Source organism: Aristolochia californica, unplaced genomic scaffold (genome assembly GCF_029961685.1).
Source record: "Aristolochia californica isolate CCGP_79_NKW_82.1479 unplaced genomic scaffold, dmAriCali1.0.hap1 SCAF_7, whole genome shotgun sequence".
In the NCBI taxonomy this organism is placed as follows: domain Eukaryota; kingdom Viridiplantae; phylum Streptophyta; class Magnoliopsida; order Piperales; family Aristolochiaceae; genus Aristolochia; species Aristolochia californica.
In genome coordinates this window covers 36,178,969-36,194,789 of record NW_027182268.1, presented here as the reverse complement: position 1 = coordinate 36,194,789, position 15,821 = coordinate 36,178,969, and the positions used below count along the sequence as shown (strand labels likewise).

The window sequence follows — 15,821 nt, the reverse complement described above, 5'->3', positions numbered from 1 at the left end:
CACATTTATCCAACTCTTGGCATCAACACGTTCCATCAAACAAGTTTGATTTTGAGGTTGGCTGAGATTCAAGACGAGTAATCGCTCGCTTTGGCTTCTTCGGAATTGATTTATCTCAATTAAAAGGGTGCAAGCTACTGCATTCAAGGGGCCAACTACCTGAGGAAGGCCATGCATATTAATGTTCGTAACTGATCGATAGACGACCAAAAATAGGTTAGGCTCATTGAATGCCATATCGTCCTTGGATCCGTAAACTAAATTCAGCACATGGCGGGTGACCTCAAGCTCTTAGATAGCAGTTAACGATGGAACAACCTGAAATAGACATCCCAAACACACACACCAAAACAAAAAAAAAACAAAAAAAAAAGAAGAAGCCAGCAATAGAGTCACTTAGGCCGCTTACAATGCCAAGATATCAGCACCAAAATATATCAATTACGATTAATACATAAAACTCGAATTCCTTAATGCTGTGACAACATGCCTATACAATAAACTCGTACTATAGGGACCCCATCCTCTTATCAGGTGAAGATACAAACTAATCTTCTTTGGGATAATTTCTGAGTTAATGATGGTGCCTCCTCCTATGGGAGCTGGATTTCAAACTGTCTATCGACTTCCTCTTCTGTGGCCTGTCATCCTTGTCGTCGTCCCTTCTTTTCTTCTTTTCTTGCCTTTTTTCTCTATCATCACTGTCAGAGTCACGATAGTGGGATCTGCTGGAGGACCTTTTACTCCTGTGCTTATGGTGTTTTGAATGTTTTCTACTCTTCCGTTTGGATGAATTCCTCGTGTCTTCTCTAGACCTGAGATGGCCTCCATGTTGATAATCATCACCACTCGAGTAGCTGCTATCTGAAGTGCTGCTGGGTCGGTGTTTCTTTTTCTGGCTTCTACTCTTTCTACTTTCAACCATTTCTTCTGTTGTAGGTTTACCTGTTTTCTTATTGGACAGTTGATTAGGAAGGGATATCTCCCCAAAAGACTCCTGCCCTTTTCTGGGTCTTTCAGGATCCTGATCTTCCAAAGTACCAATGGAAGCATCATTGTTTGAACCAGCCTGGTCATTTCTTGGTGCAGTGACCCCATCTTCTGCAACAACATTTTCCTTTCGAGATGATGTTAAATTGTCCTTCTGTTCTTTCGAACAGTGTACTGGATCTGGGGGAACCTCCAGACCCAGTTCCTTACCCAGAGACTCCAGAAAATCCCCAGCTATCAAGCGGTTCAGAGTTGTATTAGCAACTTCTGTTTTCTTCTCCGTATCACCCACTTGATTAAATGAAGGGGGATCATCCTCTTCGTCATCAGAATCATCAGAGAAAATAGCCTACAATATGAAATGCAATTTTATAAGCTTTTAGATTACGGCCAATGAGCTCCAAAGTTGCATTCTTGAACCAATCAGGGTGATTAATGAATTAAAAACTTAATTAATACCTTGTACAAGTCAACTGGTCTCTCAATACTCGGATTGGCTTCACTCTCAGTTTCCATCTGGGGCATTTTCTCATGAGTCCTTGGCAATTCAGATTGAGACACAGGCAAGAATTCTCTGTTTGCAGTAATAGTCTCCTCAGTCTCCGTAGACTTGACAAAATCAGACATGAAGACTAGGGAATCCATCTTGCTCCTGCCTCTTGCCAACGGCAATGGCTGCAAATACATCAAAAAGCTATCTGGTTAATTATTGTTTGACTAATCCAGAAAAGGACCATTTCATCGAGCTAGCAAGAAACATGCACAGAGTTGCAAAAATAGGCTTTAGCCAGAGAAACTAAGAAACTGTAGATGCCAAAGATAAACACTACGCACAACACTATCTAGCAAGCAATAAAGCAGTTATGGAGAAATAATCCATTTATCCATTATCTAGAAAGTAACTAAGAGGACCTTTGTTTTTCTGATTCTGATAGGAACCCTAAAATCCTCAAATAAAAATCAAGGAAGAAGGAAGAAGGAAGAAGAAGCAAGAGAAAATGTGGCTAACATGTGGACCCATGCACATGCATGGGGGACGTAGGAGCTCAGGGGCAAAAGAGGAAAAATGAGACTCAAGGGCAAAAGTGGAAATAAGGTTAGAAGCCAAGGGTAGAAATTGGAGTCTTACCTTACTTCTTTTGATGGATTTTTAGAATTTTTACTTTCCTTCGTTAAAAAATCTCTAGAAGATAAGATTGTAATTGATTTGAAGTTTCCTAGATTCTCTCCTTTGATTTTGTAATTTTCCCTTTATTGATGTAATTAGGGATCCTACGTGATTGAGAATTTTCCCTAAACATATAATGAAAAAAGTATAAATAGGGGTATTGGTTGAAGGAAAAATCAATCAAACCTCTCTCTCTCTCTCTCTCTCTCTCTCTCTCTCTCTCTCTCTCTATATATATATATATATATATATATATATATGCCCAGAAAAGCCTTAATTCTTTCTTTGGAAACTAAGAAGATAAGACCTTGAAGAGGTTCTTATCAGATTCACATAAGAGTGACATCATTCAACCCTCCCTTATCTCTACCCTTCCCTCTCATAGATCAGATCACATAGTAAGTGATTCAGCCCCTTCTTTAAATTCTCCTGTTATTCACTCAACAAAAATTTCCTACTTAATGACGATGAGGAAAACAAGGAGAAAAAACTTGCAAGTGGTGCTCCATTGATGAGATTCAGAAGGAACAAAAAGCGATACAATAAATGTATACCTTTCCCATAAATGGATCAATAATATCAAAGCGTTTGCAGAGTAGAGGGTATGGCCGCCATTGATACTCTTCTCGCCGCGGATACTTCGTTTCTGCCTCCATTTTTTCTTTCTGGGCTTTATACACCTGTTTGAAGATATTTTAGAATATATTGCAAATCCAACACAACCAATCTTACGGATCATATGCAAAATAAACAGTTTTTTTAACAGGCTTTTAATATAAAGGCAGCCAATACCTCTTTTCCACCAGATACAAACTGCCCTTTAGTGAATTGGCTCTGGTAAAGCTGCAGAGTAGAAGAAATGTTTGATATTTTGCTCAACTCCCCTTTATCAATCGCCACAGCTGCGGCCTCAAAGTCCAATCTCTCTCGTGCGCGATCATCTTCTGACATATTGTTAGACCCACCAGAGCTTGTGGAACGAAGCCCACCTATGTATTTATCCTTCAGAAATTGTTCAAATCTTTCCTGCTTAGCAGGATCATTCTTGAAAGGTTTTGCAGCTTCCAGAAGATCAACCTGTAGTGTCAGGAATTGGAGTTAGTTCAAAATAGCTTTCTGTTTAGAACCATTAGCAGATGAGATTTCTTCAAGACATCTTGTAAGATGTCATCATCTAGGATAACTTCAAGTTCCTGAATCACATGAGCTAGGTTAACTTCAAGTTCAAGCAAAGGCCTAGACATTAATGCAAGAGGCATCTTTGCCTTCTCTTCCATTTACAGAAATCCACAACTTTTTGTTTTTTGAATGATCTACAAGTTATTGTCAACTTGATTCTAAAATGAAATTTGTCCAGTGGTTCCAAAATGCAAGAAGATATAGAAGAAACATAGAGCACTCACAAAAGATGAAGGTTTAGTAAAGGCGTCTGTAAGATTATACTGTAGATGGACACCATCAGTAGAAGCAGATGAGCCTGAATCCTTGATGCTTCTTTCTAAGGGCTTCTCCCCAAGAATCCTTCCCCGATCTTCTGCTGTCTTTTTCCCTGTATTCTTTGCATTGTCCACCTGCTGCTTTCGCCTATCAGGATGCTTCTGTTGCAGTTCCCAAAGCTTCCTTACATAATAATTGTAGCCATTTCCTCCATTCAGGAAAGAAAATAATGGGTTGTCTTTGTTCTTCTCTCTTGATAGATCTTCAAATAATGTCCCACATCGGGATACCAAGCTTGCAAATCCATCTATTAAAAGTCGAAGTTTGTTATCCTCTGGAGGTGGAACTTCTGGAGGAGAATCAACAACCTTAATTTCAGTCTCACGTGGAGAAGGAAACTTGTGATAAGGATCAAAGTCAAATGGGATATCTGGTGGAGTGTATCTGGAAAATAATTTTCAGAAATAAGTTAAAATTATTAAAAGATAGAAATTCAAAATGTTAACAGACTGATTTGTATCCTCACGCAACATTCCTTCAAATCTACAAAGGAGACTATCTCACCATAGCATTCCCATATGCTCCCACAAAATTATAAAGTTTAGAGTCTTTCAACTAGATTTGACCAACCAATGAAACTTTAGTGAGCTAAATAATATCTCCTGTAGACACACTTCCAGTGGCACTGGGACTCACTACATGAGGAAAGCAGTCTTGCTTTTTGCAAAGCTAAACTTAGGGCTGTGAATTACCTACCTCTCGAACTGGTAATCAGAATTTGTTGCAACTTTAAAACCAGAAAGACTTCCATGCTTTTTGTTGCTCAATGGAGTCCTGTTATCCTTGCTTATTCTCTGAGGCTCTTCAGCTTCCTCAACATTAATTTCTTCAAATTCAAAACCTGGACAACATGTCGAAGGAGAAACAAGATCATCAAAAAGGAATTCAGATCTAAGGAACAAATTCTGAGAAGAGTCTGATAAAACCCTTCAATGAACATTAGTTTCAAATAAGAAGAAATCTCACCAGAAGCATAAATGTCATCATCTTCAATATCAAGTTCCTCAAGTGCTCCAATTCCAAAACCAGGAGCAATTTTTCCTGCTGAGGTTTCAACTTGATGTGATAAAAGCATTCTCAAAAGTTGAAGACAACAAGATAGAAATCATGATAATTGAATAAGTGCAGAAGAGAATCTTACAGTTAGAGGCAAAGAGCTTCCCTCTTTCAGAAAGAGCTCTGCCAATTTTGGAACCTTCAGCCCCTGACATGCGAAATTTTTTCCTCTCTGAAGAAGTAGAAAAGAATCTGTTAACTCCAGCATATACATTAATAAGTCAAACCTCACAAAACTATCTTGAAAGACTCTTTACCTCTGAACTCAGGAGCATGCTTGAATGGATCAAAACCAAGACCATGCAAGTCCTGCTTTGGATTGAGAACGAAAATCTAAAAATGGAAGATCACAGTAAGAAGTTTTTTTTCTTATAAAGACATAAAAAGAGAATGATAATACAAACTATACAGACAGAAGGAAGAACTCTGAGATTCAATAAACAAAATATAAAATTAGACAAAGGAGTCTTATATCTTTTTTTTTTAATGAAAAACAGAGGAGTATATATCTGTCATAGTAATTCGCAGCAAATATACAAAGTTGTCTCAAATGTCATCAAAAGTGCTTCAAATCCTTTAACACTTTTAGAACTGCACAGAAGCTAGAGAAGAAGAATTTTTTTTTAGAACAATGAAAAAGATATTCATTAAAGGGATTCAAATAAAAGGATGAAGTACATGAGCAGGTATAAACATTGAGGGATACAAAGCATATAATTACAATAAAAGACAAAAAAAATAAAAAATAAAGCATAAAGATACAATAAAGATCAAGATGAAAAGCTGCAACCCAAACATAACAACAACTGTAATAACATAATTAACACAGATCTATTTACACACTTTTCAAAAAAAAAAAAATTAACACAAATGGAAGAAGAAAAAGATGATTGCGGCAGTCAACCATGTTCAATAGAGATTAACTCCACATGAATATTCAACAAGATGCCTATCCATAATACTTTCTAAAAATGGAAAAAATGGAAATTTACTGATTCTTAAGTCTGATAAGAGTGACTCACAGGAGTGCTCCTAGAGAAAAAAGTTCTTTCATCAGAAATAAACCCCTCCATAGTACTTTCATAATCAGATGTGACAGCATCAACATCATCATCTGGCTTAGCCTTATCAGAAGAAAATGCTAGAAATGCTTTCCTAGCTTCTCTACGAGCATCTAAAAGCCACAAAAACATTGAAAGTCAGTCCCATACAAGATTGATAAACCCCACATAATCACACCAGGTATACAAGAGGTTGATTATAATTCCCACATTTAAAAGCTGATCGAATTAAATCGCAGGTTCTACACTGAAAATTTCAGTCTTGTACATTTGAAATAATAATAATAATAATAATAATAATAATAAATTGATATATGAAATTTTAATAAATAAAAGAATCAAACTAATCTCTGCATTAAATAAGAAAATATCCTGAAATTGGATGTGAAAGAGGATTGCTGTGTTTCATGATTTAGCTCTATTTAGATAAACAATAATCATATTAGAAAGTGACAACTTTGAAGGAACTATCAACATAAAATTGTTACTTTTTCTTGTTACGCGGCCATTCAGGTGGGCTTTTCTGCTTGCAGTTACAAATCAATTATTACATGTAAGTTTTAACTACCGAGGCTTAAGATGTGCTCTCCAAAGATTCATGTTACCAACAGTTTGCAAAACTTGATCAATAAAATCTGACCTGAATGATGCTGTTCAGTGAATCATATGATTTCATCCGTCACATTTCCAACTATTTGGTTCCTGAACTACTTGCTTATAAAATCACTAAAACAAGAAACATCACACAACCCATACAATAACCTCTTTGACATACCCTGTAACAAGCTAACTGTTTTTAGTTCAGAAAAAATACAAACAATATAATCTTACTTCAAGACACATAGAGATCTCAATATATAACTGTCCTACGGATCTAACAATTAATCCTTTGTTGAGCTGTAAACTTTAATGTATAAGGAAAGCCAAGAAGACCATCAGATTGTCTGAAGAATCAACTGATGTTTTTTTTTTTTTTTTTTTTGAGAAAAGTGAAGTTTTATTATAAAGAAGAACAAGGTAGCTAGGGGAGCACTCTTTTTATAACAATGGGTTGGAGGGAAGTTCCCTATTGAGGAAGCGAATTAGCAACAAAATTTGCAAATCTAGGAATGTGAGACCAAGTACAAACAATGTAGAGAACAATATCCATAATTTCATTGAAGACATCCCAATGCTGCCAAAGAGGTGCAGACGAGGATGCACACCAACCAATCACCACCCTGGAGTCACCCTCAGCATGAAGCAGGTGGCTGAGGTGGTCACAAAAACAAAGAGACTACAAAGGAGAGCCTGAAGCTCGGCGAAAGTGGAGTCAACAATTCCCAAGGAGCCGGAATAGGTAACAAGCTGAGTGCCCGTAGAATCACGGAACACTCCACCGTAGATGGCCTTGCTGGGATTACTAAGGAAGCTTCCATCAAAGATAAGCTTGAGGAAGCTCGGCTTAGGAGGTTACCATTCCTGAATGATGGTAGGCCAGGAGGAAACACTCATATGAGCCAAGGCTTGCCAGTTGACCCGGAGACAGGAACCCAAAAGGGAAGCAAATTCTTCCTTGTGTGGAGCCAAGAAGAAATTTGACCAATGATGATGCAAGTGATCCACTCAGGAGATTCAAGCTTTCCATTAAATCTTCTGTTATTTTTTCCTTCCAAAGACCCTAGGGCATAAAGGTAGCACAAGCCAAAAGCAGCAATTTGCCCATCTTAGGAATAGAGGGCTGAGGAGCATCCAATTGGTAGAGATGAGGTCTAAATAAATACATAGATGAAGACTAATACGGCTGAGAATGGACGTCCACACCTGCCAAGAGAAGGGAGCAAAAGTGGAGAAGGTGGTTGACTACTTCTTCCTCAGAGCTACAGAAAGGGCAGATTGTGCACAAGTTATGATTATCCCGTCTTCTAAGATTGTCGGCCACGAAAATTTTGTTGAGGCAGGCACTCCAGAGAATTTTTTTGACTTTATGAAGGGCATTGAGACGCCAAACAATGGTTGCATCATGCTCCATAGAGCTAGGGTTTCAATCATTGATGAGGCTATAGGTAGAGGAGACCGAGTAATGTGTCGCTCTTGTTTGGCCACCAAATCATCCCGTCACTCATGCTGGCTCTGAGTCTCATAGATCTAAGGCCCTCTAGGACGTGAGAGGCATCTAAGGCTTCAGAATCATCAAGCCCTCGCCAAAAATGCAGGTTCCATGAGCTATCTTCCCAACCATAGGCCACAGTTATATCCTACTAGTTGTTAATTTTCAAGAGATTGGTGAAGGTAGCCTTTAGGGGTCCATTGCCAGACCACCGATCATTCCAAAAGCTGATTTTTTTACCGTTTCCAACATGATATTGGATTGTAGAGTTAAAGATTAGGAGGAGAAGAAATAAGGGATCTCCAAATCGGCGATAGGCCACCTCTTCTCCCACCTGAGGTCCACCAATGATCTCCCCAATGAAGCTGCTTAGCAACCATGCACTTCCATAAGTTTGTGGATGAAGAATTGAATTTCCATATCCACTAGAGTAATGCCTAGTCCATGTCTTTCGTGAGACGAATTCCCAATCCGCCCCAAGATTTGGGAAGGCACATGTCATTCCATCCCATAATATGGTATTTGAAATCTGAGCTAGTGCCCATCCATAGAAATCTCCTTTTGATTCTTTCAATGGTTTGGCAAATGAACACAGGGCATGACATAAATGACAAGTAGTGATTTGAAATTCCAGAATTACATGATTTGAGTAGGATAAGTCTGTCGGCCTTTGTGAGCAATCTCCCACGCCAAGTGGCAAGCTGCATTTCAAGTTTTTCTACCATCGGGGCCCGGAAGCTCTTTTGCAAGCGGCCTTCGAAGAGGGGAAGGCCAAGGTAAGTGGTGGGAGGAGAGGATAGCAAGCAGCCCAAAAATCGGCCATAGATCGTAGCACATTGGAGTGGATGTTGAAGCCCATCAGGGTAGTCTTCGGGCAGTTGACCTTGGCTTAGACGCCATCTCAAAAAGGCATAGGAGAGCCTTAATCTTCTTAATGTGTTTGAACATCCCTTCTCTGAATATGATCGTATCATCGGTAAATTGGAGAAGGGGAATATTGAAAGCCATGTCATTACTAATCGATCCAAGCCAGCCAAAGTCTCTTACCATGTAGATCAAGGATGATAAGAACTCAGCAATGATATTGAATAGCAAGGGAGAGAGGGAGTCGCATGTCTGATTCCTCTAGTGCCCTTGAAGAAACCACATACAGCCATTTATAAGGAGAGGGTATGACACCAAGGATATACAACTTTTGATCCAGAAACGCCACCGATCACTAAATCCCATATGACCCAACAAGTCATCCAACAGCGTCCATGGAGCATCGAAGCAATTGAAGTGGTCGAGGAGTTCATGAGCAACCATAGTAGAATCTAAAATGTTCCTTCCCTTGAGAAAAGCACCTCAATAATCTTGTTAGTGCTAGAAATGAGACTTATCGGGCAAAAGTCTCCAAGATGCTCAACGTTTACTTTCTTTGGCACGAGGGCGATAAAGGAAGCGCCTATACTTTGAGAAGTTATGCCATTGTTAGACTTATCGGGCAAAAGTCTCCAGGATGCTCAACGTTTACTTTCTTTGGCACGATGGCGATAAAGGAAGCACCTATACTTTAAAAAGGTATGCCATTGTTGTAGAAGCTCTGAACCATAACAATCACATCTTCTTGGATTGCCGGCCATCCTCTACTATAGAAATCACCGTTTAAACCATCGAAACCAGGTGCTTTGTCGCAAGCAACCCCAGAACTGCATTCTCAATCTCTTTATTGGAGAAAGGTAACTCCAAGAAAGAGGCTGCAGTAGAGGATAATCTGGTAAATCAAAGGTGCAGAAGTTTGGGCCTGTTATGACATTCCTCGAAGTAGATCTGCATAGAATCTTAGTAAGGCATAAGTAATAGAGGATCCATGGCAATATGGGCCCCCCCTCCTCTTGGGCACTCGAAACTCAATTTTGATGGAAGTGCTCTCGGCTGCCTGGGTCCAGCAAGGTTCGGTGGTGTTATCCACAATGAAAATGGTGACCTCCTTTTCTCTTATGCAGGCCCCCTCGACAACTCAGACTCTACCATAGCAGAGCTCTCGGGTCTATTGCACGGGCTCAAAATCTTCTCTAGCCACCTTTCTGGTCCCCTCTATATTGAAGGCGACTCAAAAGTGATCATCAATTGGTGTGCAAACCACGGCAAACCCCCATGGCGTCATTAGGATATGTTCAATGAAATATGTAATTTATTTTCCCCTTTAAGTTGTAAATGGAATCACATTCCGCGCTCTGCTAATCACCTGGTAGACTCCCAAGCCAAGGCGAACACTTTGTTGTGGAGTCAGGCCCCCGGAGCTAGGTTTGTAATTTTTTCCTGTTTTTTTCTTATCAATATACGCACTATTCATAAAAAAAATACAGGTTCTATACGACATTACTTTATTATCAATGCATAATGAAGTAATTCGGTTAGTCCTTCGCCTCGTTGAAGTGATGGTATGAAAAAAATTTATGTTGGCATCCCCCTACCAGCCACCTGAATCTAGCTCTTTGATTCCATTGGACTCTCCTGGTGCAAAATAGATTGAAGATTGAGCACGAGAGTAATTTTAGAGGATAATTCAGCTTGAGATAGGTAACTTGGTCCTCAATCATGTCCACGTCTGCAATCTAGGATAAGAGTATGGCTTTCTCAGCAAAAATTGATGAGCAATTATCAAAGGACCATGCCTTCAGCTTGGCCTTTAAAAGTTTAAGTTTCTGGGGGAGGAACCAATCAGCTCTACCATCAATCAGCCAAAAGTTTATCGAAGTCTCTCCATCAGCCAAGTGTTTTCAAATCGGATGGGGGTAGACCCCACCTTCCAAAGGAAGGGCATAATTGGATTGGCCAATGATCAGATCCCACACAGTTGAGAACTATCCCGGTCACATTTTCATAGAGCCACAACCAATCAATGTTTGTATAAAGATCCAATTTGGATAGGATTGGTTGTTGTTGACCATTCGTCCATGTGAAAGTTTTTCCAGACATGGGGATCTCCTCAAGTTCGCATCTGCCAATGAAGTTCATAAAACCCCTCATTGAGGAAAAAATTCGGTTGCCGACAAGTTTCTCATTACAAAAGTGTATTGAATTGAGTCCTCGACCAACAGCCAAGGGAAGGCCCAACCCTGAATGAGATCCAATAGTTCGTCCCAGAATGACTCCTCTCTCGGTATCTTGAGGGCCCATATACCCCAGCAAGACAACAGTGACACCCAGAGGCATGATCGCGAATTTTCAACCCAATGGAGAAGCTACTAGAGCAACAATCCAATATATCAATGCAGTTTGAGTCCCAAAGAATTATCAAGTAACCGGAGTGCCCAATCGCATTAATTGCCTACCATTCAAGAGAAGGACATTGCCATAAATCCCACACAATCATGTCATTAATATTTTGGCATTTAGTTTCTTGCAAAATTAATGCAAATAGCCACTATAGACGACACCAATGATTCTAGTAAAGTTCATCATCTGTTGCCAAATCTCATCATTGTATTGTTGACGTTCAGATTGAAGCTCCCTAACAAACCCATGAGATCTCTCATTTGGCAGAGAGAATTGAATACGCCCATAGGCAGGGTCTTGTTGGAACTGAGCTGGCTTACTGGGTTCACCGTGAAGAAGGTTTCTGTTTTCGTCTTCTCTAATAGGTAGCTAGAATTTGGTGAACAAGGTTCGTTGTGACACCCAGATTTGGGTGGTTGTGGATCTGACGAGGGGAGAGGGGGGAGTTGCAGCGGGAAAACAAGGGGATGAGTCAAAAGGTTCTGGGGAGTGTATAGCTTCACGTGAAAGGCTGGGTTGGGGGGACAGGCCTGACAAGAATCAACTGATGTTGTAAAGTCAAACAGGGTAAGACAGCATTTAATCCCTCAATTCAGGAACTAATAGTCAGATTTATTTGCCAGCATAGCTTTAAAGAAGTAATAATTGGTAGGAACAGTATTATTAACAGACAGCTTGTCTGCTTTAGTGTATTCTTCCTCTCATCTTCTTAATGAAATTTTCATCACTTGCAAAAGAAGAAAAGCTCTACTTGTCAAAGTTCTCAAATAACAAAATTTCCTATTATTAGACATTCAGAACAAGAAAAAAGAAAAGAAAAAAAAAAACAAGAATATGGATGGCTCCTAAGCTCACAATTCAATTTCAGGGGATTGTCAACCAAGGATTTTCAGCATATTGGCCATTATGGAGTGGCCAATATTTAACAAAGAGCGAGATAAAAAAGTTTAGAGGAGGCAGAACAAATTGTCATCTTTACCAAATATTGTACAGCAATAAAATCATACCATACAGTTGGTTCTTCTGTGAACCCTTAATTGCATGACCATGTCTCCATCCCATCTTCAGCAGCAGTTTCATACCTATTCAAGTATACCCACAGATTAAAGAGACATTAAACATTAATTTTTTTTCAAAGAAACAAGAAGACAGGCAAATAATGGAAACAAACCAATGGAAATCGAAGCAGGTGTAATTAGTTCATCAGGAACAGGCCCAGGAATGGCTGATGGCCTGCAAAACCCAGAAAACTCAGGAAAAAAAACAAGGAATAGTCTACCAAAATGACAGTTACAGGAGTTAAGAGCAATCATACCTCTTATGAAGTTCCTTCTCAGCTTGCTTCCGAGCTACTTCTGCTGCAGTAAATCCAAATGTGTCAAACAAGGAAGATGTTCCAACACTTTGGCCTCCCAATTCCTACAGACAAGAAGGTTAGAACAATTTGAGCTACAATATTGACATAACATAAGTAACTGGAATATAAAAAAGTTCAATAAGGCACTATCTTGCTCCTTTAAATTTCCTAATTATTTTTTCAAATATTTGTTTGCTCATTTTTAAGGGATCTTTGAAAAGCCTCTAGTATTTGATAAATTCAATTAATTACTGACTCAAGCCCTAAAAATGATCAACAAAGTGATACCAACAATGAATCCAACAATTGTCTCCAAAATTATGATTCAGTAACAGCAACAAACATGGAAACCAAGATGTAGAAAAGACATGTTACTAACAGAATAGTGAGCATCAATTACTTACTGATTCAACCACAAAAATGATCAACAAAGTGATACTAACAATGCGTCCAACAATTGTCTCCAGAACTATGATTCAGTAACAGCATCAACCATGGAAACCAAGATGCAGAAAAGACATGTTACTAACAGAATAGTGAGCATCAATTAATTACTGACTCAACACACAAAAATGATCAACAAAGTGATACCAACAATGCATCCAACAATTGTCTCCAAAACTATGATTGGGTAACAGCAACAAACATGGAAACCAAGATGCAGAAAAGACATGTTACTAACAGAATAGTGGGCAACAGAGCAGATCATACAGCTTTCTCGTCATCATCCAAGAAACTATATACACTTTGTTCCTTCACTTCCGCTCTATTTTTACGTGACGATGTGAAAGATTGTGGGGTCCATCCTGCAGATTTGTCTCATAGGCATCCGTCAATCACCCACCTTCATTCAACCAAAAATTATCCAAGATGAGGAAATAAAAATAATAACAATAATAAATATATACCCTCTTTTGAGCCAACAGTGTTGTAAAATCCTGCAGAAAACCCTCCAGTAAAGGCTCCATGGAATCGTCTTCGCCCTTCCTCATCTGTAACCTGAAACTCCCAATTTTCCAGTTATCATGATAACAGTATGAAAGAGAAAAGAAAAAGTACAGAGAACGGTCAAGCAAACAATTACTTTCCAAAAAGGAACATGTGAATAAGACCTTGTAAAAACTATTTTGAACTGGTGAACCACAATAAAAAAAAAAAAAGCCAGTGCTAGTCTCCAAACAAGACCACGTCAAATTTGCCTCACAAGAAATAACCAACAACTTTTTTGTTGCATTACTGTTTTCTTGCACTTGAAGGATCTCTGACAAATGCAAGTTTGGCTAAGCAGTTTTTGATGAATCGTTCTATTTAAGAGATAGTATATAAAGTGTCTGAGATCCCTTTTCACATACGCATAAAATTAGCCAAGCCATCAATCATTATCCTTCTGAAATAAATGTAAGTGATTCAAGTCTCAGTTTGGTGTTATTCTTGGAAATAGATGCACAAAACAAGGTCCAATCCCCCTGGTGTCTCCTATTTTGGTTGCACATTTCCTGGTCGTATACCCCGTGATCAACTAATGGTCAAGTGCACAGACTTGCAAGAGATGGTGCCTTACTCCCCAAGCTGACCATTCACCACCCTACTTGTCCTCTGGATCAGGATTGTACTGCGCCTGTTTTTGTTAGCCTGCAGTATTTTGTTTTTAGTTAATTAACTAGCAATGTGTAACTTAACTTGTTCTCTGGGTCTCCCCCTCTTTTTGGGAGGCTCCTTGTACCCTTACCTCCTTCTAATGCAATCGATCTCACTTTCCCAAAAAAAATAAAAAAATCCATAGAATATCAAAGCCTTGGCAATCTTGAGATAGTTTGCTTTTATCAAACTCAAAAAAGATATTTTGTTTATATGGTACTCAGCATTGAGAAAAATGTAGTAAAAAACACAGACAAGGGTTTCCTTGACAGAAACAGCCATTTTTTTTTTTTTTTGAGAAAGATCCAGCCATCTAATAATCCTTAAGGTTAAGATAATTAAAGGTTTCCACATGACAGGTTTGAATTAGATGCATCCAGAAAACATATAGGTTAGTAGAAAACTGTAAACCGCACTCAAAGTTTAAAATATTTCCTTATTTGACAATAGGAATCATAAAACTCGGATAAATGTCATTCTGCTGTATAGACAACAACATGACATGGAAGCTTATTGTTTGTAAACAGATGACAGTTCCTCAATAAAGTAGAAACCGGTCACACAAGCACTAAGTCGTCCTACAGGGAGGAGATTTTTCAAAAGGAACTGAAGTAATTTACATTTGTGATCCCAAATACAGAAGTTCGGTGCCAATAGATGTATTTCATAGAGGAGGTACAAAATTTTGATTACAAATTTCAAACTCCAAACCCAGTTCAGAGACAGACATTTTATCTACCAAGTTTCACATATGATATATAGATGCTTCAAGAACCTAAAAGTAAAAGCAACTTAGAATTTAGCAAAAACAGAGGAACAAGCAATATTGTTAAAACTCAAAATAAAGCAGGTTACGCTAATTTAGAGAGAGTTAGTGAAAACAATCATTATAGCCGCAACCCAGAAAAACGTTAATCAGTTTTTTTTTTACTAGGAATTTACTCTCTTTTTCTATAGACAGACTACACTTACTATGACATCAACATAGACATTCTCTCAAGAATCAGCTAGAGAAGAAAGAAAACGATCTAATATTTCAACCGCCCATCACGATTTCGTGAATTCACCAAATTCAAACACGCAAGCGAAATCAACACGTTTGGAAAACAGAAGCAGACCTCTTGCTTCCACGGTGGGAGACTCCGCATCTGTCCAGCGGTTTCCGCAGCTACCTTCTTCTTGCGGCTAGTCATCTCCTCCTCTCGCTCGATCGGAGTCCCGTAGAAGACAAAATCTTCTTCGTCGGAGTCCATGTCGTCGTTTGATCAAAACGCAAACTCGGAACTAACGGGAGAAGAAGAAGATAATGAAGAAAGTATCCGCGAGAATTTTCTAGCAGACCAGATTAAACAGAGGAGAAGAAATCTTTCTCAGAAAAAAAAAAAACGACTGAATACGGTGAGAAACCAATGGCATCTAATTAGGTTTCTTTTTTGTGAGAGACGATGCGGCAATGAAGATCGAAGTGCTTGTAGCTCGATGGCGAGTGGCGGTCGACTCAATCATCGAAACGTTTCCGAGTCGTTCCTGGCCAGCAAAGAGTAGGGAAATGTTCTCTCAAAGTTCTAATGCCTATATTGGAGTGAAATTTAAAACTTATCTCCGGGTTTTTGAGTCCGGTCGGGTTCCCCATGAAGCCGGACCCCTTCTTGCTCATAGGGCCATTCTAGTTTGTTGTTGCATTGCCCTCGCGGAGTGGTC

General features: G+C 39.0%; 1 protein-coding gene across 2 annotated transcripts; it reads right to left on the bottom strand.

The window, feature by feature from the left end:
• Positions 1 to 287: 287 nt before the first annotated feature.
• Positions 288 to 15,511, bottom strand: LOC137937811 (G patch domain-containing protein TGH). 2 transcript variants are annotated; one of them, XM_068782989.1, is made up of 16 exons: positions 15,239 to 15,511; positions 13,391 to 13,481; positions 13,194 to 13,288; positions 12,441 to 12,544; positions 12,297 to 12,358; positions 12,133 to 12,207; positions 5,734 to 5,885; positions 4,969 to 5,044; positions 4,797 to 4,883; positions 4,622 to 4,699; positions 4,352 to 4,496; positions 3,562 to 4,039; positions 2,951 to 3,235; positions 2,713 to 2,838; positions 1,450 to 1,665; positions 288 to 1,339 (listed from the first exon to the last, which is right to left on the bottom strand). In XM_068782989.1, exons 1-16 carry the CDS (start codon positions 15,371 to 15,373, stop codon positions 575 to 577), a joined length of 2,970 nt encoding a protein of 989 aa, XP_068639090.1. In that variant the 5' UTR covers positions 15,374 to 15,511; the 3' UTR covers positions 288 to 574. The 2 variants fall into 2 exon arrangements, with proteins under 2 accessions (XP_068639090.1, XP_068639091.1); XM_068782990.1 differs by lacking the exons at positions 13,391 to 13,481; positions 15,239 to 15,511 and having other exon boundaries at positions 13,165 to 13,219.
• Between the last annotated feature and the right edge of the window lie 310 nt (positions 15,512 to 15,821).